The sequence below is a fragment of the Rhinatrema bivittatum genome, chromosome 11, assembly GCF_901001135.1.
Source record: "Rhinatrema bivittatum chromosome 11, aRhiBiv1.1, whole genome shotgun sequence".
NCBI classification, from domain to species: Eukaryota; Metazoa; Chordata; class Amphibia; order Gymnophiona; family Rhinatrematidae; genus Rhinatrema; species Rhinatrema bivittatum.
Genome location: NC_042625.1, coordinates 74,147,131 through 74,171,307, shown reverse-complemented (window position 1 = coordinate 74,171,307; position 24,177 = coordinate 74,147,131). Strand labels below are relative to the sequence as shown.

At 46.7% G+C, this 24,177-nt stretch overlaps 1 protein-coding gene across 1 annotated transcript; it reads right to left on the bottom strand.

The window, feature by feature from the left end:
* Nucleotides 1–451: 451 nt before the first annotated feature.
* Nucleotides 452–7,914, bottom strand: LOC115073171 (rho-related GTP-binding protein RhoU-like). The gene is made up of 3 exons (XM_029571391.1): nucleotides 7,637–7,914; nucleotides 5,068–5,126; nucleotides 452–4,341 (listed from the first exon to the last, which is right to left on the bottom strand). Exons 1-3 carry the CDS (start codon nucleotides 7,851–7,853, stop codon nucleotides 3,889–3,891), a joined length of 729 nt encoding a protein of 242 aa, XP_029427251.1. The 5' UTR covers nucleotides 7,854–7,914; the 3' UTR covers nucleotides 452–3,888.
* Nucleotides 7,915–24,177: the final 16,263 nt, after the last annotated feature.

Here is a 24,177-nt window from a genome sequence, read left to right as displayed (position 1 = left end):
AAAAAAACTTAAGAACTTTTCCTCCCTTTAAACCCGTAAGAATTATATATAAGCTAACCTCCCCTTACAACGTCCAGCTCCCCTCAGGCATGCATCCTGCTCGAGTTTTCCCTTCGCCAGAGCTCAGCGTTTAGAAGAGTCTCTCGTTCGTCGTACGGATGTCAGAAGTACAAGGTCCTGTACGCAGGACTGGATCAGAGGGGCACTGCAGCCCTACAGCCAGCTTGAGCTGTGGCTGAAGCACCCGGCCCTTTCTCTCTGCAACCACCCCCGTCTGCAGGCCTGAAATAAAGCTTGGGCAGCGGTCACCCAGGCTGTCACGTCCCTCCCCCACCGGCAGAGAACAGGCAGCCCAGGGCTAGAGGCTGTAGCAAGAATTAGAATAATCTAACACCCATTAGCAAACCTTTCCATCTTTTATATTACATTTTATAGCTTTCCCCAAAGTTGCTCGTGTCTGTATAATTTATTTACTTTGTATTGGGCAAGGAAATAGGTTCTCCCGTGTCCATACAGGGAAGAGATCTCAGGGACTGGGAGAGAAGAAGAACCAGGAATGGGGCGGGGGAGATCAGGAATCTGGGATGGAGAATAGAAGGCAGGGGGAGGGAAGTTCCGTGATTGAGAAACGGCGAGGGAGATCGGAGGCAGGATCTGGGATCGTGGTTTGGGGAAGTTAGGGGTTCCAGAATCTGGGGAGAAGGGAGAGGAAGGAAAGGAAGATCCAGGATTTGGGGTGTGGAATTTGAGATCAAGGGAGGGAGAAACCACTTTGCTGGGGTGAGGGGGGCAGAGGAGATGTTCCTGTAGTCTCTCCCCCCCCACCCCATAACACACACCCTCCTTTCTCACATGCACAAATACTGCCCTCAGCCCTGTTCCCCTCTCTTTCAGACAAAGAAACAGCATGCAGATTCCTCAGTCCCTCTCCTGAACCCCCAATGATCCCCCTCTCAACTCCTCCTAACTTCCCCAAAATGATCCCCCTTTATTCTGTCTGCTCCAGGCTCACCCTAACCCCCTCTTGTACCTGAAGGGCAGGAAAGGGAGGCGATGCGAGCAGAATGGCTCTTCTTTGCTCTGCTCAGCCGCTCTCCTCCTGTTCCCTGCATGCTGCCTGGGTAGAAAGGGAATGGGCTGGAGCAGCAAAATCTTCAGCAGGCCTGATGCCCTCAAATTTGTGCTGCCCTAGGCATAGGCCTAGTGTTCCAACTGGCAAATCCCAGCCTATACCCAGACCCTGCCACAATAGATGCCAGCAAAGCCCAGCTGGTAGAGTGCCGCCATGGAGAACTGATGGCAGTCGTGGCCCTGGAGGGAAAGAAGCTGAGTGGGGAGGGAGGAGGAGGGAAAAGGTAGGGAAGAATACAGAAAAAAAGAAAAAAAAAATAGCTACCAAAAAATATATATTTCCTTGGATCCCCACGTTTTTTGGGTGGTGTCAAATTTCTAAATATGTTTCCCCCTTCTGACTGACTGCATGTTGCCCATCACAGGGGAGATCTGGGCCCAGCACAAAGATTATTGTTTAAGAAAAAAAAAAATTAGAGAGAGAGACCACAAGAAACCCTAAAAATCTAGGAAATGTATTTTCCAGATCCGTCTGCCAACTCAGCACGTTATGGAACAGACAAGCAAAAAACTTTGTTAAAAGATTTATCCATCTTTACTTCTCTGCCCCATTGCAGGAAGAGAGAGAGAGAATTGGGGGGGACGGGACACATTAATACCCCCAGGTCCCAAAACTCCAAACAGTGCCTACACCTCCCACACAGAAAATTCCACCTTGGTCTGACGTCATCCACTCCCCCTGCAGGAGCTCCAGAGCAAGAGGTGGATGGGGGAGGAAGGCAGATTTGTCAGCAAACCTTACGGATTCTTTTATTCCCCCCCCCCCCACAATCACAGCGTGGCCACGCTTCTTACCAAAACATAAAAACCAAAAAGATTTAGTAACCAAGCACATGGGAGCATAAGCCCTCTGTCTCTTCCGGGCCGAGAGAAAACACAGGACAACCCTCCCTTGGTTCTGCAGCTTTTATAAAAAAAATTTATTTTATTTTTTTTTAAACCTTTTTTAGTTTTTTTTAAATTCAGGGTGAGGAAGGTGGGGGAAAGGGGGTTCCAGGAAGGTTTATTGATTCCCCTCCCCCCTAATCAAAACTTTACAATTTGCTATTGCCTCTACGAAAAAGGAGAGACAGCATCCCCCAGCCCTCACTTCCCCCGGCAGGGACGATTCGGTTCCTCAGAAGGCCAGTTCGGTGAAAGGACATTTTTCTTCGTAGCAGCAGTGAAAAACAAAACCCGATAAATGCAATTGTAATAGAGAGAATCCATTTTTTGGCCCCATGCACCTGAAGGAGCTCACTCTGGTAAAAGCTGGGGAGTGGGTGGTGGGGAGCGAGCCCCCCCCCAATTGTTCCTCTTATCTTCTCTCCAAAACAAAAACTTCCCCCAACCTGGATCCAGTTCATACTGCGGAGATTTCAGCCGCTGGTTGTTAAAGCAACACACACTGAGCACAGGGGCACGTCCATAGAACAGAAATGGCTTATAAATAAGGTTTGGGGGGGGAGGGGGGAAGGAGGTGGACCGGCCAACGGTTCACAGGAAGTGCAAAGTAACTGGAATTTCATCTTGGAAAAGCTGCTCGCGGGGGGGGGGGGGGGGGTGTCATTTTCAAAGCCACAGGTTGCCCGGGACAGCATCCAACCAAGGAACTTCGGTGGAAAAACAATAAGAAGATGGCAGGGGGTGAGAAAGCGTAATTCCCCCCCCCCCCCCCCGAACAGGAGCATCCAAAACCAAACTGGGGCCAGGAGCCATCCGACAGCCCTCATGGGTAGTCGGGGTGGCAGAGGCATGGCCTGGGCTAACCCAAAAAGGAAAAATGCTCTTTATTCCTGTCCACCCCTGAAAATAAAGGAAGGAGACCTAGGAGTGAGACCCGAAAGAGGAAGCCCATGCCCTGCTGGGGGTGGTAGGCAAGGGGCAGTTAGAGAGCTCAGGTTGATTTCAAGCATTAGGGGAGATTTAGACTTGTGGGGTGGGACGATGACTCTCATTCAACCTCCGCCCCAGCCCGAGGGGCCCTGGCGTGGCTGAAGGGAGCCTGGGAACCGGGCAGTGTGAATTAGGTGCGTGTGGCTGGGGGGGGGGGGGGGGGGGGGTAGGGGGAGACTCAAATCCAGTGCTTCTCCCCTCCACCCATTCAAATAAAGTTAAGGAACAGCAACATCCCCCTCCAGGCCGCAGACCTCAACCCTCCTTTCTAAAGGCACTGTCATTACACTTTGGGAGCAGTGGGGGAGGGGGAGGGGAGGACACGTGCCAGGAGATATTTCTGCTTCTGAACCTTCTCAGTTCACAGCTGGGTCTTGCCCAAGCACACATGAAATTCCACCCCCCCCCTCAAAAAGCACTTCCAGTGACGACCAGATGGCTTCATGGCATGCAGGACAGACTGGACCGGTCCTGGTTTCACAGCGCGCTACTGAGCAGCAACAGAGACTACACAGCCAGAGATGGAACGGAGGCCAACACAGGACCGGCCCAGCAGCCAAAGAGGCGGGTTAACAAGAGTTCGGGGGTTGGTGGGGGCGCTCCTGCAGTGCCCTCTCCACCGCAGAGGAGTCCCAGTGCTCCTAATATCCTCATGCTTACAAGAGAGAGTCAAAACTAAATCAAGTAGGTATTTCTCAACTCCCCTCCCCCCATCCATCCCTTCCAGTTCCTGCTCAGATCTTACAGTCTTGTTTGTTGAGGTATCTGTTCACCAGCTGGGTTGTGTCAAACTAAAACAAACATTTAAAAAGTACATAATGACAAAAAAAAAAAAAAAAAATCCCCAACTGACTTTTGTGTCGTGGCTGTCAAACAAATCCATTACTGGATGCAGACGTATTTTTTCCACCAGGCCTTGGAGAGTGTTCGCATCTTGCTGGCGGTCTTTGCCTTCCTGTTCTTGGCGGCCCTGAGGTCGGAGAAGCGCAGGCCGGAGAGGATGGACACGTCAAAGACCTCTTTCAGGTTCTTCTGGGTCAGGGCCGAGCACTCCACATAGCCCACCGCTCCCATCTTCTCGGCCAGCGCTCCGGCCGCCGCCGTGGGCACCGGCTTCTCCCGGTGCCTGGCCAGCTCGATCAGAACCTTCACGTCTCCCCTCAGGTCGCACTGGGTGCCCACCAGCACCACGGGGGCGGAGGGGCAGTGCTGACGGATCTCCGGCATCCACTTCTCCGAGATGTTCTGGAAGGAGGAGGGGCCAACCACGCTGAAGCAAAGCACGAAGACATCCGCTTTGGGGTAGCAGAATCGTCTCAGCTTGTCAAACTCGTCCTGGGAGAGAGGAAAAAACAGTTAAGAGTGCGTATGGGGGGGGGGGGGGGGGGGGGGGGGGAAGCCGTGACAACAAGCAGTACAGCAGCACCCCTCCACTTAATTAATGGTGGAAGTGACTCAGCAGAAGAAAACTTAAAAAATTAAAATTAAAAATAAAACCACAAACTGATACCTCCCCAAGAGGAAATTTAAATCAGAATGAAAAAGGGGGAATGTTAAGTATTTCAGTGTGTTTTAATCACACGCTTCAGGCTGAAGCAGTACTGGTTTTATCTCAGCTAGGACTCCATTATTTGTTTAGTGTTTTTGGGTTTTTTTAAACTAAACCCGTTGATCCAATTCTGGGTTTACACCAGTGCTTGTGTTATTTATTTAGATTTAGCTCAGGCCTCCTCATTGGTAGTTCGAGAACCCGATTTCCCTAAGAAAACCGGGACCTACCTGGATCTGCGCCGGGACAAAATGAAGAAGCGGATCAACCCCGTGCAAAACAAAAAATAAAATAAAATAAAAATGGAGCCCGTTGTTGACCCTCCCTACCCCCTCTGCAGCTTCTCATTTTTCTACCTTTTGACATTTTTGCAAGAGTCAGAAGGAAAAAGAAAGCCCAGGGGAGGATTTCTCAGAGTCAAATACCCCCTTCTCCCTGCAGCCATGCTTTTCTTTAAATTCTTGACAGATTTGACCTGGCTAGACGTACACGAGGTGTGCAGTACTGCGTACCTGTCCCGCCGTGTCACACAGCTGGAGTCGCACTGGGGTATCGTCCACCTGGACCACAGCTGTTAAAAACAAAACAAAAAAAACAGGGAGGTTATGGTTTTTATCTTTTTAGAGTGTCTTTGAAGAGGCAAATCTTACCTATGAATGAATGAATGAATGAGAGTGTGTGTGTGTGTGTGTGGGGGGGGGGGGGGGGGGGAATGTGTGGCTTGCAATCTGGAAGTCTAACCTGTGGTCTCATTTTGGAATTGCTTGCCCAGTGAGGATTCTCCAGTGTGGAGGGGGGCGGGGAGAAGAGATGCCACTTGAAGTCACAGGGAGGCAGACTGGAACACAACCCTCCCACCACCCCTTCTTCATCAGAGCTCCACATGTGCCAACACTGTCATGAAAAACTTAAATGGACAACGCTGCATACAGAGCTCTCCCCCACATCCACCCACTCAGTGCATCACCTTCTATACGGATTTTCCCCCTTCCCTGTACTCAAACTCTCTGGGGCAGGGTCTTGGAAACTGTATTGTCTTGTACAGCGTTATGTACCCTGACCAGGGCACTCTAGAAGTATTTTATTTTTATTTATTTAACGCTTTTCTATACCGGCATTCATGAGGCATATCATATCATGTCGGTTTACATGGAACCGGGGTAAACATTAACTTAACACTGAACAGGAGGCAAAGTTACAATAAACAAGGTGTAGTGAACTTGGGCATTGAGGTAGCAAGAGGCTACAGAAACAAAGGAGGAGAACTTAACATGTGGTAACTAGGGGGATGCCTGGATCTATATAGAGGATTTGCCTAAGAGTCTTTTATTCATGGTTCATAGACAATATGAATATCCCTATTATCCCCATAGGCTGGGATATGTGCAGGAACCAAGATCAAGGTAGTATTGGCAGAAAGACTGACCAGATGGCCATGAACCGCCCCCCACGATCCTTACTCTCAGTATTTTTTTTTTGTAAAAATTATTATTAGTGTATCACTTTCTATGAGGGTAACAGGAAAAAAAAATCCCAAAATTAATAAACCCAATGTACAACATTCAATGTCACTTAGAATAGCTTTAGATTTGCAAGACTGATTTAGCTTTTTATTTAAACTGAAAACTTTCATACAATCTTCGCCTCCTCGCCCGTCCTTTCTCACCCTTAGTTTGGCAAGAAAGCAAGACCTGAAGGGCCTTACACGAGCCAAGTTACAGTCGCGTGTCCTCTTAAGAGCTTGATAGAATGGGGGGGAAGAGACATAAGCAGGAATCAATGCTTGAGGGTGGAGAGGGAAGGAAGGGGTTAAGCGCCTCAGGTTAACCGATGAAATAATTCTGTTTAGGATTAAACAGTTTCTCAGGAAAAGGATATTAACAGCGCCTCCCGCTAGCTTCTTGAAAAGTCCAACCCTCCTGTCCCTTACCGTAAGGGTTCAAAATCGAGTCAAGAGTTTTCTTTACCCAGTGTCTTCCCCCCCCCCCCCCCCCCCCCCCCCCCCAAAAAAAAATGTACACCCCACACAGGAGGCGGCCGCAACTGACTTCAGAAAGCTATATATTTGTTTTACTCGGAAAAATTAAATAAGGGGCCCAGCCCCCTCTCCCCAGATTTTTTCAGCCCCTATCTGCCCTTTCTCCTGGACCAGCTCCAGGTCCTTACCAATCCGATTAACTACTTAGGAGTTCGCCCCCAGCAGAGAGAAACCCTTGGGTGGGAGAAGAAGGGATGTGCACAAAAAGCACAGAAAATGTACGTGAAAGGCTCGTTTCTAATAATTCTGCAATCAATCCCGAGAAACGAGACTTTAGGAAGATAATTAAAAGGGGGAGGAGCGTGGATCGCTTTCTTCCACTTCACCTAAAGCCTGACTTGGGAGGTGCAAGCAAGGGCAGCTCGAGGAGGAGGAGGAGTGAGATACTTCTGATCCTCCACCTTCCAGCGCATTTTATTGCCAGATTTTCCTGCCAGGCCTGAAAGGATCAATTTGTGCTGCTCTTTATAAGTTTCGAGTTTTCCGGAGAGTACCCTGGAGGGAAGGTGCTCCCTAGAGCACAGCCCTGATGCTCTGACTGATCGCAGATGCAATGGCCGGGCGCTGCTGAGGTGCGCCAAAGTCAAATCCTGGGGCTGGATTTGCCATTAATGGATCGGGTGTGCCCCCCCCCCCCCCCCCCGGGCTGTGCATAGGTGGGAGGCGGGAAAGGGACAGAGAGCTCTGGGATGGAGGCGATCCCCGCAGTACAGCTTTTGAAAGTTATATTAGACACAATTACCGGCAATCTGGAAGCCCCCTGGCCTATGAGGCTTTGCCACTTTCACTCTATAGGGAGCATGCATCGGTGGAGAGGGGGGGTACTAACCCTCATGCCGAGAGCCAAGCTGTCACTAGCTCTCATCTGTGGGGACTATACCCCCCCCCCCTCCCCCTTTTGTCGGGTCTTCCAGTCAGAAGCCATTCAAAAAGGCATCGTGTAGCAATGGATCAATGCCGAGAAGGCAAAAAAGTACCCCTCCCCCTCCCAAAACTAGAAGCAGGCATTAACCGGGGGCCCTGGGCAGCCTCCTGCCCCTTACCTGAGAAGTCGTCGAAGGCAGTGGGGATGTAGCGGGTGGGGTAGCCGTTGGTGGTGTAGCTGACCAGGAGGCTGGTTTTCCCCACAGCCCCGTCCCCTAGCAGGACACACTTCAGCCTCCTCTCTTGGGCGCTGGGCAGGGGCTTGGGCTGGTGGGGGGGCACCGGAGGGGCGAAGTGAGCAGCCCGGTAATCCATCATCAGGTCCTGGGGCGGCATGGCAAGACCCCGTCCCGCCCACCACCCCCCACTCCCGAAAAAAAAAAAAAAAAATCTGTTCCCCTCTAAGCAGAGCAGAAATCCCCCCCCCCCCCCCCCCAAAAAAAAGACACAGCGAAATTCCAGCTGGAAGAGAAGGAAGCGGGGTGGAGGGTAAGATGATCACTTCCAACGCGGGGGAGCACGGCTTCCTCCGGGCCGGATTAGGGAGAAATGAAACCGCTAAGGGTTTTATCGCGGGGAGGAGGGATCTTCCAGCCGCCAAAGTCCAGTACACATCGGCAGACAGAGGAGCAGCAGCGGCTGCAACCTTAAATGCACGCTTCGCTCCTTCCTGCCCTCCCCTTTCTCCCGGGGCGGAGGGAGGGGGCGGGGTTGAGGGCGGGGCCCTACCTGGGGAGGCCGTACGCGTCCCTCTCTCTCTTATTCCTTTCTGAGGCCGCTCTTCATCCTTTGATGTTAGCCGCCACGGTCAGAGAAGGTACAAAGACGCCCATGGGGTTTGTACAGCTCATGCTTATCTTCAGCTCTCCTTTTTTTATATTACCAAACAAGAAAGAAAAAAAAAAAGTGTTTACATCTCTAAACAGAGGAGGTTAATTCATTTTCCAATCTGTATTTCTTTTTTTTTTTTTTTTTTCTTGTTTGGGATATTTTTCTGCCTGGAGTTAATTATTTATAAAGGCACGGCTGGTGTACACAGCACTGCACAGCCAAAGCAGACATAATTATTTATAAAGCATGTGTGTCGGTGTGCACAGTGCTGTGCAACCAATCACAGAGCAGGAGACGGAAGCCGTGGCTGTTCCCCTCTGGGTCCGGAGAAAGGCAATCAACAAGGATGTGGGGGTCTGCATCAGAAATCATGAGATGAAACTTGCTGACCTAAACATGCCTGCTTTGAGGAAAGGAGAGACAGGGAGGATAGGATACAGATTTGTAAATATCTGAAAGGGATTACTGATGCACAAGAAGCCAACCAATTTCAATAGAAGTGAAGAGATCACTTTGAAGGGAGAGATTCAATAACAGCAAAGCAAAATGTTTTGGGGTTTTTTGGGGGTTTTTTTTTCAGAGAAAGGGTGGTGGATGCCTGGAATACACTCCCAAAGGAAGTGGTGGAGATATGGATGACAATGGAATTCCAAAACAGTGTAGGTTAAATGCAGAGGATCCCTAGCGGCAAGAGAATGGAAATGATGCACTCGGGGTGACCTGCATGGAACGATGCCATCAAATGTACGAGAAAACTTTGAGGGTGACGTGCCCGGAGCGGCATCCACAGACCTCAAAGGCAGTGATAGTACGTTGAAGGGTTGGAGGGGGTGGATGTCCTACCGTATCTGATTCCATATGGGAATTTGTATACACATCTACCCAAAGTAGATCCATTGCTGCTGCACAGACTGGAAGGGCCAAACTGGGCTTTAGTAGGGGGTGTAGGCTTCACATTTGTCGTTTTTGTTTTATCTGAAACTTAATAAATTAGAAAATGAATGAAAAAAAAAAATTGGAAACAAAATGAAAAAAAATAAAATAATGTGGGGTTCCCCAAGCTCTAAACCTGGGCCTGTCCACTGCCACTCCTTTCCCCACTGCCAAAATTTATAAATTAAAGGCCTGGCTTGGCCTGCCCTCCCCCCACCTCAAACTTCTTACCCCTTCCTCCTAAAAGCCTTACCCCCGTCCATGGAGGGGGTAAGGCCTTTCCTTTCCGAACTCACCACCAGGACCCTTATCCACTCTCATCGCCTCCCGATTAGGCTACTGCCAAGAGGAGGCCTACACTAGTGGTGAAAGCAGCGGACTGAGAGAAGCCTGCCCTCAAATCCTGCTTCTCTCACAGATTCGCCTTGTGGCCTTGGGTAGATGCAGGCGTAGGGCCCCATTTTTCCAATAGACCCAGAATGCAAAAAAAGCCTTAGTAAATCAAGCTTTTAAATTGTAAGTCCTTTCAGGCAGGGAAATAACTACAGTACCTGAATTGCAACTCATCTTGAGCATGGATTTGGAAAGATAAAGAGATTCAATCTAAAACCCAAAGGTCTGAACTTTGGAGTGAACCCCAGGGTCTTCCACATGGGACTACACAGCGCTGCCACCGAACCCCCTGCCTTGACCTTCTCGCATCTCCAGCCCCAAAGTGGCCTTCATTCTCCCCTTTCCACAGAGACATCCCTTACCAGAGTCCAGTGACCTCTTTAAGACCAAGGCCAGGGGCCTTTACTCATTCCTCATCCTCCGTGACTGTTGATCACCATCTTCTCCTGGAGACTCTGTGTTCACTGGGCATTCAGAATACCATCCTTTCTTGGTTATCCTCTTACCTCTCCCGTCACACTTTTAGCATGGTCTTCGGTAGATTCTCTTCAGTCCCTGACCAGAGACAAAGGAGTGGAGAAGTGACCTAGTGGTTAGAGCAGCAGGCTCTGACCCAGGAGAAACCAGGATTCAGATCCCATTGTCACTCCTTGTGACCTTGGGCAAGTCACTTTACCGTCCGTTGCCTCAGGTACATTAGATTGTAAGCCCTGTGGGGACAGGGAACTACCTGCAGTACCTGAATGTAATCCACTTTAAACTGCCAAAAAGCAGAATATAAAAATCTACGTAAATAAACGCCCAAAGGTTCTGTCCTGGACCCCCTTCTACACTCATTCTCTTGCCCCTCTCGGGGGCTTCAGTGCAGAAATGTCACCAGCAATCTAATCCCAGATCCCAGCCTGCTTGTCTGACATTGTTGCCACCTATCAACTTAACATGGCCAAGACAGAACTGCCTATTCTCCCTAAACCATCCCTCTATTTCTGTCTCTGTGGCATCCTCCCATCCCCTCAGCCCGCAATCGAGGGAGTCATCTTGGACTCCTCTCTCTCCTTCTCTGCATATATCCAACCCCCCCCCCCCCCCCCCAATAAAACATGTTGTTCACCAAAATCCGCCTTTCCTTTCCGAACACACCACCAGGACCCTTATCCACTCTCATCGCCTCCCAATTAGACTACTGCAACCTGCTTCCCACAGGACTCTCCCACTGAACTATCTTGTTCCACCACAGTCTATTCAAAATTCAGCTGTATGATTTAACGTCCCCTAATTTAATTTAATTTCCAATAATTATATTCTGCCTGTATAGCTCTAGGCTAAACAAGGCAGATTATCATTAAAAATGCCTACAAAAATCACAAAAATGCACAAAGCCACGTGACACCCCTTCTCAAGTCACTACATTAATTTCCACATACAGTTCAAGCTTCTCCGACTTACCTACAAGTGCATTCACTCAGCAGCTCCTCATTACCTCTCTTGTCTTATCTCCTCCGTGCCCTTCCTTGTGACCTCCATTCATTAGGTAAACTACTCTTACTTCTTCCCTTCTCCTCAATTGCCAACTCCTGACTGTGCAAGGCCAGTACAAGGTTTCTTGGTAGCTCCCTGCCTCCTCACCCCCCTTCTCCTGGCCAACACAGGTGCTAATGATTCCTCCTTTCCCCTTAGCCCTTGCTACTGGTGTTTGAAATATCTTCTTTGTGCTGAAGCGTTTGGGAAGGGGGCAAGGGAGAGCATTGCCATCCCCCCAAATGCAAGAAGAGAGAGAGGACCCAGTGGCCATCAGCAGATCCCATTCTGCTGGCGGCTGAAAAAAAATAGCAATTATGAGAGGGAGGATCTAAGTGAGAGAGAGTATGTACGTGTGTCAGCGAGAGCATATGTGAGTGAGGGAGAGTATGTGTGCCCGTGTGAGAGAATGAACACTTGTGTGTGTATATGAGAGAGGTAGAGGAGAAAGTTTATGTGGCCCCTTCCCACACTTCCCACACTTCCGCCATTCCCCCAGTACTCCATATCAATCTCAGTGTGACTGGAAATTTAAAAAAAAAACTGTTATGGAGAGTGGGAAATGTTTTAATCCTTATTAATTTTAATCATTAGGTGTTATTTGATATGTCAGCTATTTTGAAATATTTTATTGGTGTTTTGGTAAATTTATAAAATTGTTTATGATGTTTTTAATTATGAGTTCTCTTCATCAGCTGTTTTAAAATATTTATTATTTTTATTAGTATGGTTTTACTATTATGATTGATGTTTTATATTTCTTAATTTTCTTGCTTTATGTTTTATGAGACATGATGTTTCTATTTTTTTATTTTGCGCTACATACAGAGACTGGCTTGTTGCAGTTTACAGTTCAGTTTTTGCCTGCATGTTTCTATTTATACTTTATGGTCTCTTTATTCTGTATTTGTCTCCAAGAGTTAACTGACAACTGCGGCTATATTATGATTAATTTATGAAGTGTTAAATATCATCTGAACAAGATCACATATCCATTTCCTAAAATTGTTGATGAAATGCTTTCAAATTATTTTAAAGGTGGTTTTGCAGAGTGCCTAGAATTGACCAGGGTTTTCTCCATTGCATGTAGGGTCTTTAGGAGTTTCTTATAATGCCTTATAGCCAGGCCAAGGTATGCATAGTCTAGGGGTCTACTCTACGTTTTTGGTTATTTAGGAAAAATGTGAAAATTGTGCTGGTGATGTGTAATCCATGACAGAAATAAAAAAAAATGTTTGTTTTTATTCTGTAGATGCAGCATTTCTGTATCTAAAGAATGTGTATTTCTCTCATTCTAAGGCCAGCACTGGTGTGGAGGCAATGGGGAGTGTGCTGAGATCAGAAAGAATGATAAAGTGAGCCCCCCCCCCCCCCCCCGTAGCTAATCCATGTCAATATGAGGGGAGATGTTCACCCTTTCTCCTCCCCCTCCCAATCTGACCTTGTTAACCCCCCCCCCACACACATACACCTCCCAACCTCAATTAAGAAGTCAAACTATGCCTAAACTGATACCTCCTACCAGGCCTCCACCACTGCTAACCCAAATGCTCAAATCTTCAGATGTACGCTGGGCAGTCACACCGATCTGGGATTGTATTTATTTAATTAATTAATTAATTAATTAATTAAAGCTTTTTTATATACCGGCATTCATGATAGAATCACATCATGCTGGTTTACAAGTAACAAGGGAGGTGATAACCTAGAGCATTTAACGGGTGACAAGAAGCAAGAAAGTTACAATAAAACAGGGGAAGCAGGAACTGGGAGAAGACAAGAGGCCTGAATAGTTTTTAGGAATAAGAACAAAATGGACAACTATTTACATAGTACTGGAATGTAACTTGGTGGTTGTTGCAGTCAGTCCGTTGGGTCCATTGGAGGAGTCAGTGAGATTCGGGAAAGGCTTGTCTAAATAGCCAAGTCTTAAGTCTTTCTCTAAATGTTATTAAGCATGGTCCCTGTCTGAGGTCCGGGGGAATTGCGTTCCAGATAGACGGTCCTGCCGTGGAGAAGGCTCGTTCCCTGAAGGTGAGGTGGTGTGTTGCTTTGGATTGGGGGACATGTAACGATCCTCTGTAGGCTTCTCTGATGGGTCTGAATGAGGAGTGTCGTTTGAGCGGGATTTGAAGGCTAAGAGGGGCTTGGGAATGGATGGTTTTATGGATGATGGTAATGGACTTATGGAGGATTCTGAAATGTATTGGTAATCAGTGCAGATTTTTGAGAATAGGAGAAATGTGATCTCTTCTTCTGGTGTTTGTCAAAATTCTAGCTACCGAGTTTGGAGCATCTGAAGAGGTTTAATGGAGGAGGAAGGGAGACCTAGCAAGATAGAGTTGCAGTAATCTATCTTGGAGAAGATCACTGCTTGGAGAACTGTTCTGAAGTCCTGGAAGTGGAGGAGAAGTCCTGGAAGTGGAGGAGAAGCCGTCCTTGGTGGTGCAGTTAATGAATGATTTTAATTTCAGCCTGTTGTCAATTAAAACTCCAAGGTCTCTTGCTTGGGTGACAAAGATATTAGATGGTATGCAGGAACTCCGAGTTGCCACATGCGTACGTACAGTCCCTGTGGTGACATGGCCCTGCCTCTTCCTCTTCCTTTGGACAAGGAGTGACAAAGATGGTGCGTGTGCCCCCGTCCACAAGCTGATCCACGGCTCTCCACGCATTCCACCTTTCTGTGCCCTATGCCTGGAACAGTCTTCCTGAGTGGGTGCGTCATGCTTCTCTCTCATACCATGCTCCAGTCCCACCTAAGCCTTCATTCGCATCTGTCTGAGTTTTAGATTTCTTTCTATTTTATTTCTACTCCCCCCTTCTCAACTCAACCATTGCAGCAGTAGCCCTTGCTCTGTGGCCACAGACCTTGGCTATGTCCAGAATCTGTCTATTGTCAACCCCAAGTTCAACCGCTAGGTATGGCTATTGCACGATAACTAGAACTCCCATACCCCTCCTCTGCCAACCAGGAAGCAGGGGTCCTGACCCTGCGAATCAAAGCCGGGTCTTCACCTGGCAGTACACAGCACTGCCGTTGAGCCACAAACCTACTTCTTCCTGTATATCTGTCCAGCGCTGCGTACACCTACTGGCACAATAGAAATGACGAGGAGTATATAGTCACAGAGCAGTGATTATGTATAATGAACAAGAACATAAGAAGTTCCATGGTGGACCAGAACAAAGGGCCATGGAGCCCAGCATCCTGTCTCCGACAGTATGGAAGATCATCTCCCTATTGCTCCTTTCCAGACACAGGAGGTAGTGATCCCCAAGTCTGCCTGGCTAATGAGAATTCAAAGTTGTCCAGCCTTTTCTAAACCCAGCTATGCTATTAATCTTGAGTATATCTTCTGGTAAGAAATGCCACAACTTAATTATGTGTTGGCTGAAAAACAATCCTTAATTGGTTTTAATTCTGCTACCAGTTAATTTCACTGTTAACCTACACAGCACTGTACAGTCACAGAGCAGTGCTTCTGATATATAAAGTTCCATCAGCATGCATATCACTGTATGGTCAAAGAAATGGGATCATTTTTAAATAAGCAGTGTACATAGAACTGTACAATCGTAAAGCGATGGCTGTATTTTATGAAGAATCTTCAATGTACTTGGCCTTGTTTAGGGTGCTCTCTTGTGGACAGTAACAGCACTGCGGACAGCAGTACACCCCTGCAGAAATGCATGTAGTAAGTAAGCTTAAAAAAAACCCCATGTATTGCGGGCACAATATTTATAGTAACGTAGTAAATGACGGCAGAGGAAAAGCATCTCCAAGAGTAGGTGGGAGTTAAAGCAAGTCTCCCATCTCTGCATCACCAGCTTGGAGCACCAGTGACTGAGGGAAATGAATCATTTTATACTGGAAGATTCCTTTTTGCCTGTTGGGTGATGAAGAGTTTTTTCTATGTCTACAAATGATTTAATCTGCAGATGAAGGAATTCTGCATTCCTGGAGACTTGCTTCTGTCTTTTGTGAGCATCATGCTGTTCCCTACTCCAAAGGATGGTGCAATTTATTGGGAGATGAATCCTTTATTCTAAAAGACTGTTTAATCTGCTGGGAGATGACTTCTTTTAAATGTATTCTTCTTGTTATTAGTTTGTTGGCAATTCTTGAATCTCAAGGGGGGCCGATGTAAAAAACTGAGCTTCAAAATTGCATGCTGAAATTCAGCGCACAGTTTATTAACGCACAAGCTAAAATTGTTTTAACTCCCAATGCAGTAAACTAATGGAATGCTAATGTTTTGGAGGTTAAAAATTGCACACAAACCAGAAAATATGCTCAGAGAAAAGGTTTAGCACACAGCAGATCATAATTTGTGTGCAGGAAGCCATGGTTTATGAGCACATATCATGTTTAGTGTGCATAAAATCCCAACTACAGGTCTTGGCACCAGAACTCCAGCTTCGCTCATAGACCAACATTAGAGCTAGAAACTTTATTCCAAGTCTGACCAGGAGTCAGATTCTCAGTGCTAAGAAACATGGGTTAAACGAGCGCACCTCTCTTCCCTGGGGGGTAGGGATGTGCATTCATTTCTTCCGTTTCAGCAAGTACCCACATACTTCACTGATTTTCAAGTACACGCAAAAAAAATGGATATTACCTGTGTAATTTTAATAATTCGCTATGCGCACATTATTTGTTTTTAGTGTGTATTAGAAAGTCGGCGAGGTACAGGAATACCCCAAAACAGAAGAAACGAATGCACATCCCTCCTGGGGGGAAATAGCTAATGCCTTCATTAGCATGGGATTCCCGTGCAAGGGCGCTAAGCAATGCAAACAGTTTTAGGTGCACATTGGGGCAGATTTTAAAACATATGCGCCGGCATAGATTTGTTCGCGCAACCCGACGCGAACAAATCTACGCCCGATTTTATAACATGCGCGCGCTGCCGTGCGCATGTTATAAAATCCAGGGTCGGTGCGCGCAGAATTGTGCAACCTGCGCGCGCCGAGCCGCGCACCCTGCCTCCGTTCCCTCCGAGGCCGCTCTGAAATTGGAGCGGCCTCGGAGGGAACTTTTTTTCCAGCCCCCCCCCCCCCCACCTTCCCCTCCCTTTCCCTACCTAACCCACCCCCCAGCCCTAACTAAATCCCCCCCCCACCTTTGTTGAGAAAGTTACGCCTGCCCGAGGCAGGCGTAACTTGCGCACGCTGGCTGGCCAGGCCCCGACACAGGCCGCTGTGTCGGGGCACTCGGTCACACCCCCGTGGCCCCGGGACATGCGCGCCGCCGAGCCTATGCAAGATAGGCTCGGCGCGCGCAGGGGGAGGCAGGGGGAGGTATTCGGGGGTTGCGCGCGTATCTTACGCCCGCAACCCTTTGAAAATCTACCCCATTGTGTGTAAAACTCCTTGCTGCATCAGGCATACAGTTTGGATATTAAAAATGTCCGCGCCACTCTGGGTAAAATTATGTGCTCCCCAAAGCGCACCTTGGGTCCAAGGCGAGGGAGGTTGATCTTTCATATCCAGAGACTTTGAGGGAAGTCTGCCAGCTCCCTCCATGACACAGCTGAGGAGTTTAATGGAGGGCAAGATAAGGTCAAACATGCAGAGCGATAAGGAGTCTGAGACACCTCAAGTTACTCCCACACATACACACACAGCTGGTGTCCCCCACTGCTCCTCCCTCCCAAATCAGGCGAGGTGCCACTTTGGCCACCTCTGAAAGCAGAAACCAGGGTCTGGGAGGGGAGTCGTGACATCTGCCTTCTGGGGTCCTCTACCCCACCCTTGGATCCCTTTCTGCTAGGGCTGTAATCTGACGCAGGTCAATCCCATCAGGCCAATCCAGTTCTGGTTTTGCTCTTGGCCTCTGTAGTTTTGTACTTCTGACTTTCCTAGAGAAATCAGAATTATCAGTCCAAACAGAGACTGGGGCAAAGCCAGAACTGGAGCAGCCTGTCAGGGCTGACAAAAGATGGTTTTAAAAGCAAACCCTGCAGAGGGAAAATTCAGGCATGATGGAAAAAAAAAAAAAAAAAAAAGCATCTGTGATTGGGTTAAGGATGAAAATCACACCCTGGTATTCCTACCCCTCCTGTCTCACCTTCTCAGACACCATGTTCTTGTGACAGCTATAATTAGACTGTGAAATGACACAACTTCAAAGCAGTTTGACCTGGGAAGAATAACGTGGCTGGGAATTATTCCCTGGAGCGGACAGTGCAGATAAACTGAAAAGTAAAAGGAGCTCACGGCAACCCTTGCAGGAAGGTTCCCACAGGCCAGAGCCTTCAGAGGACACACAACTGGCTTTGCAAAACTGGTTCCCACATTCCATGCTTTGTTGTAAAATCATTTCTTTACTTTTCGGGACAATCTGGGGATGTGACAAACCTCACACCTTCACATGTCACCCAACAAATGCACAAACACTACTCCCTGACCAGCTGCTGCCCATCCACAAGATTTTATTATTCCCCCAGCTGAGTCTGGTAATGCCCAGGGAAGCCCCTGGAGAGCCCAGGTTATGCCGCTCAATGCTTTTTTTTTTTTTTTTTTGGGGGGTGGGGGTGGTGAGGGGGAGGTGGTGAAGAAGGCGAGGGAAGGGTGCTTAGAGATACAAACTGGTAGGTGCAGTCCCGTGGACGTTCCTTTGTTATAGACATGAAAGAAGTGAAAATGCTGAGGGTTATAGGAGACCTGGGAATAAGACTGAAGGCCCACTGACACACACCACGAGGGTTGGGTAGTGGATTAAGTCTGGTACAGAACCAGAGACAGTTCTGCATCTGCCAGCGGGGACATATCCTTAGTGCAGACTGGCCAGGCACTTTCTCTTTATCTACATCATTTATTATCTTACTGTCAAATGGTTTGGGTTCTTTCTTTAAAACTATTCAATTCAGTTTCTCAAACAGAACATATTCAGGGATTTAAACATTTGCCAATGGCTTAATTATCAGGATAAAAATGCACTTAACATGTATCCTTGCAGACCTCTCTCTCTCTCCTCCCTCTCCCTCCCCGCTTCCCCTCTGTGCAGCCCTTTCACTCCCCCACCTCACTTTCCTCCTTGCTGCGGCACAGCACAGCCTTCTCCTCCTCCTCCAGGCCCCATTGGTATCAGCCTGTCAGCCATAAAAATTAATTTATCCCAGGAAGCCCTCTATGGACCATGTGTGTAGCCCCCCCCCCCCCCCCAAATATCCCTGTATTTGTATATATAGAGATAACATAAACACTTATGTGTACATATATATATATGTAATCAGAACCAGGACTGCAATCTGGCTCCATGGGCCTTCAATCACATCTATCCAGTGATATTTTCTCCCTTTTTCTATATTCTCCTCAACTTAGAACATAAGAACATGCCATGCTGGGTCAGACCAAGGGTCCATCAAGCCCAGCATCCTGTTTCCAAGCCAGGTCACAAGTACCTAACAGGATCCCAAGCGGTAGATAGAGTCCAAGCTGCTTATCCCAAGAATAAGTAGATTTCTGCAACTCTACCTCAATAATTGTTAATGAACTTTTCCTCCAGCAATTTGTCCAAACCTTTCTTAAATGCAGTTATACTAATAGCTTTCACCACATCCTCTGGCAATGAATTCCAGAGTTAATTATGCACTGAGTAAAAAAATATTTTCACTTATTAGTTTTAAATGTATTACCCAGTAACGTCATTCTGTGTCCCTCCTGGTCTTTGTACTTTTCAAAAGAGTAAACAACTGATTAATGTTTACTCATTCCATTCCACTCATTATTTTATAGACCTCTATCGTATCTCCCCTCAGCCCTCTCTTCTCCAAGCTGCAGAGTCCTAACCTCTTTAGCCTTTCTTCTTAGGGGAATTGTTCCATCCCCTTTATCCTCTTGGTCACCCTTCTCTGTTCCTTTTCTAATTCTACTATATCTTTCTTGAGATGTGGTGACCAGAAGTGCACACAATACTCAAGATGAGGTCTCACCATGGAGCGATACAGAGGCATTATGATATTCTCTGTTTTATTCTCCATTCCTTTCCTAATAATCCTGAGCATTCTATTTGCTTTCTTGGCTGCTGCTGCACACTGAGCAGAATATATCAACATATTATCAACAATGACACCTAGATCTTTTTTCTGAGTGGTGACTCCTAATATGGAACCTTGCATTTGGGTTACTGTTCCTTAATTGCATTACTTTGCCCTTGTCTTCATTAAATTTAATTTGCCATTTGCATGCCCAGTCTCCCAATGTCCTCTTTCAATTTCTCACAATCCTCTTGTGATTTGACAACTTTGAATAATTTTGTGTCATCGGCAAATTTGATCAGCTCACTTGTTCCCATTTCCAGGCCATTTATAAATATACAAGCCGTTGGGCCCATCTACACGGACGAGATGTTTGTTCTTCTGCGCATGCGTGGCAAGTCGGTCAGAGCCCATTTATCTATAATGATTAAAAAGCATCGGTCCCAGAACAGATCCTTAAGGCACTCCACTAGTCACTTTTCTCCATTGGGAAAATTTACCATTTAGCTCTATTCTAGTGTTTTCTATCTTTTAACCAGTTGGCAATCCACAATAGGACACTGCCACGTATCCCATGACTTGCTAATTTCCTAAGAAACCTTTCATGAGGGACTTTGTCAAATGCTTTCTGGAAATCTAGATTAGTCTATATCAACAACTGGCTCACATTTATCCACATTTAATTACGCCCTCAAAAAAATGTAGCAAATTTGTGAGACAAGACTACCCTTGGCTAAATCCATGTTGGCTTTGTCCCATTAAACTCTGCTTCTCTATATGTTCAGCAATTCTATTCTTTATGATAGTTTCTACTATTGTGCCTGGCCCAGACATCAGACTCACTGGTCTGTAATTTCCTGGATCACCCCTTGATCCCTTTTTAAAAATTGGTGTTACATTGGCAACCTTTCAGTCTTCAGATACCATAGATGATGTTATTGATAGTTTACAAATTTCCAATTGCAGGTCTGCAATTTAATTTCTCAGTTCTTTCAGCACTCTGGGATGCATACCATCTGGTCCAGGTGATTTGCTACACTTGTTTGTCAGTTTGCCCTAGTACATCTTCCAGGTTCACTGAGATTTGTTTCAGTTCCTCTGAACTTACATTTAGCCCAGTCACAGCAGTGAGAGACCTAGGCTGAGGGCCACGCACCAGGGCTCCTTTCAGATCCTTGCAATAATGGGCCCTGAATCTGGCCACTAGCTGCCCCTCCTCCCCTGGAGCTGGGAGTGCTGCCTCTTCAGCCCTGGCTGACCCATGGAACGGGAGACCTTTGCTGGCAATGGATCCCAAGGGGCTTAGCTCATCAGATGCAGATTCAAATTCAGATAACGTTATTGGCATAACAAATTCTACATGTGTTGCCAAAGTAATACGCAGAATGATCTAAACTAAAAGAGTAGGAAAAGAGAGGAAGGAACTGCAAACTATTAATAAGTCATGTAAAGGCACAGGTTCCAGAATGGACAGCATCCGGGACATGTCTGAGTTTTTGGTGCTGGTTTGTATTCTCCCTGGTCAGGTTTCATGTCTGGCTTGGTGGCAGGATATCCCATATTTTGCTGGTATAGCCGCTGTTTCTTTTCTTTCCCCCAAGGAATATATGGAGTTTTTCTTGCTCGTTCTTATGTGGGAAGTCTTGGATTTTCTCTCTTAGCTTTGGGAAATTTACAGGACTAATCTCTTTGTAATTTGCACAGACCAAGAGGAAATTAAGCTTTTGTTTCTATTTCTCCAGTGTTTCATTGAATGGGTTTCCAGTTTAGTTTCTGTCTGCATCGTTCTGGTCTGTGATCATTTATTCTGAATTTGATGAGGGTTTGCCTTGGGTTGTTTTTTGTTTTTTTTGTATTTGTAACTGAGTTGTTTGGCTAGCCTGTAGGCTCTGTGCAGGGATCTGCAGCGGTCCAGTTTGTTCTGTTTTCCAATTTGCTCGTCCCAATAGGAGGTGTATTGGTGTTCTAGGGCAGTTATGCATGCTAATTTTCTCTCATGCATATTCATTGTGGATATCCTGCAAACCCGACTGGCTGGTGGGCCCCCAGGACAGAGTTGGGGGCCACTATTCTAGGGCACCTTGCAATATTCACATCGCTGTCTTTTTGTGTGCCGCGTTGTAGTTGTTTGAGTTATGGGTGTTAGTGCTGGATTGATATGGCAGGTTTGCTACATAAATGTGTTGTTTCACAGAGAACCTGGTAGTGGGAAGGAGTTTGTGTCACAGCAGAATTTTAATATTATTTTTTGCATGGTGGGTAGTAAGGGGAAGCATCTTAATTCTGCTCTGCCCCCATTATTAGGGATGTTTCTATGAATTCAGTGTCTGTGTGCAGAAGTGGAGGAACACAATTTCTAGTGGGGTTCTGTCTCCTTCTGCATAGGTTTGGAGTTAATGAAAGACCCCATACCTCACTCCCCTATAGGAGAAGTGGTTGAATGATGCTATCAAATCATGTTAATAGTAGTTTTACTGGGGGATTGTATTTGTCCAGAACTTTCCTTGATGCATATAGGGCTCATAGAGCTTTTTCTCGTACTGTCGATATAACCAATTTAAAGCTCCCAGATGCACTTAGACTCAAGCCAAGGTATGTACAGCAGAGCCTCCCAAACCTGTCCTGGGGACCCCACAGCCAGTCGGGTTTTCAGGATATCCACAATGAATATGCATGAGTTGAATTTGCATACATGGACCCCACAGCCAGTTGGGTTTTCAGGATATCCACAATGAATATGCATGAGTTGAATTTGCATACATGGAGCTGAAAACCTGACTGTGGGGTCCCCAGGACAGCCTTGGGAAGCTCTGATGTACTGTATAAGTTACACTCAGCTTCTTGTTTATTTAGGAAGATCATGAATTGCTATTTTTTTTTTGGGGGGGGGGGGGTTCTGGAAAATCAGGATTTGCAGTAGGTCTGTAGCAGGTTTAGAAATAGTGGGGGGCAGAATGACAGCAGGCACTTGGCTTCTGAGTCTTTTCCTTTTAGGCCTTTAATACTGTGGGCAGAACATCCACATAGACGTTGAAGAGGGTGGAGTACAGGTCACATCCCTGTCTGACTCCTGGCTCCTGTCTGAAGCTGTCTGCCAGCCTGCTGTTTATTTGTATTTTCTATTTGATGGAGGAATACATGGATTTCATTTGAGCATAAGATTTTCACCCAATTCCAGTTTGCAAGTAGTTTAAAGCTGAGGCCAGGGAGCCAGATAGATCAAAGGCTTTTGTAAAAATGTGCAAATATTCTTCCTGCTGTGCTCTTGACATGTTTGTTATCAGCGTTTGTAAAGATGGTTCTGTGTTTTGGGAGGAACCCTTTCTGATTGCTGTATACTTTTGCTATTAGGAATTGTAGTATTCATTTGTTGAGGACACTACAGAACAGTTTGCTAACATTAGTACTGACACCGAGATCGCTCTGTCCTTACTGGTATCTTAAGGAAAGTGACCAGAAATTAGAATCAGATTAAATAATTTTACTGGTGCTTCCTAGGTTTCTTGTATTTGAGCATTTCATATAGAGGTCCATATTTAGTCACTCTCCGGATAGCAAAGTCAGCCAGATAAACTTATTCAGCTAACTTTGGAGGTATGTTCACTAGTGCAGCTGCCCTATTGAATAGAGCTGGATAACATTACCCAGCTAACTGTAGGAGAGCACTTTGGTGTGACAAGAATTTAGCCAGCTATCAGATCGATACAGTACAGTGCGCTCTGGCGGAGCACACTGTTAACCCACGATTGGACGCGCGTTTTCGACGTGATATTACCTCTTACTGAATAAGGGGTAAAGCTAGCGCGTCGAAAACGCGCGTCCAACCCCCCGAACCTAATAGCGCCCGCAACATGCAAATGCATGTTGATGGCCCTATTAGGTATTCCTGCATGATTCAGTAAGTAAAATGTACAGCCAAGCCACACATTTTACTTTAAGAAATTAGCACCTACCCAAAGGAAGGCGTTAATTTCTGCCGGCGCCGGCAAAGTGCACAGAAAAGCAGTAAAAACTGCTTTTCTGTGCACCCTCCGACTTAATATCATGGCGATATTAAGTTGGAGGTCCCGAACGTTAAAAAAAGAAAAAAAAAATTTGAAATAGGCCTGCGGCTCGCGGGTTGAAAACCGGATGCTCAATTTTGCCGGCGTCCGGTTTCCGAGCCCGTGGCTGTCACCGGGCTCGAGAACCGACGCCGGCAAAATTGAGCATCGGCTGTCAAACCCGCTGACAGCCGCCACTCCTGTCCGAAAAGAGGCACTAGGGACGTGCTAGTGTCCTAGTGCCTCTTTTTACCGCTGGCCCTAATTTAAATAAATTACTGTATTGCGCGTACAGGAGAGTGTCCTATGCGCTCGCCCACTCTACCGCAATTTTTACTGTATCAGCCCGTATGTTATCTAGCCAACTCTGAATATCGGAGTTGGCCAGGCAACTTATCCAGCTAACGTTAACTCCTCACTGAAACTACATTTTAGCTGGCTAAGAAGATATGTGCCCAAAGATAACTTCTGAGCTATCCAGCTAAATGCCTCTGAATTTGGGCCTCTTAGTATCCTATCAGGGCCACTTATTCTTCTGGGTTTAAGGGTCCGTAGGCATTCTTTGATTTCCTAATAGTATTGGGGGGGGGGGGGGGGGAAGTCAAGAGGTCTTTGAGATTCTTTGATTGTCCTTTATAATTTCTCTTGGGTGAGTTTTTGATCTTGGGTCAGATTTCTATGGGTGCTGGAAGTGCTCAGATTGTTCCATTTTGGATCACTGGTTCTGGTTTGGTTTAAGCCTCTTTCACATGGCCCCCCACAAGAAATTATCTATGGCCTCCCCTAGTTCAGCTTTTTTTTTTTCTTCATGTTCACCTTTTTTCTCATTTAGGGTTGTTTTATCATTTCTCAGATTGTGAAAGCGGGTGGAGTGTAAATCTTGGCTATTCTTGTTTGTTCTCAAGTTGTCTTACCTTTTCTTTTTTTACATTCCTTATCAAGCCCGGCTCCCTGAAT

Coding starts and splice junctions, on each gene's coding strand:
- LOC115073171 (XM_029571391.1), bottom strand. CDS start 7,853: ATGCCGCCCCAGGACCTGATGATGGATTACCGGGCTGCTCACTTCGCC. Junction 5,127..7,636: donor TGCCTTCGACGACTTCTCAG/GTAAGGGGCAGG, acceptor TGTTTTTAACAG/CTGTGGTCCAGGTGGACGAT. Junction 4,342..5,067: donor TGTGTGACACGGCGGGACAG/GTACGCAGTACT, acceptor CCTCTCTCCCAG/GACGAGTTTGACAAGCTGAG.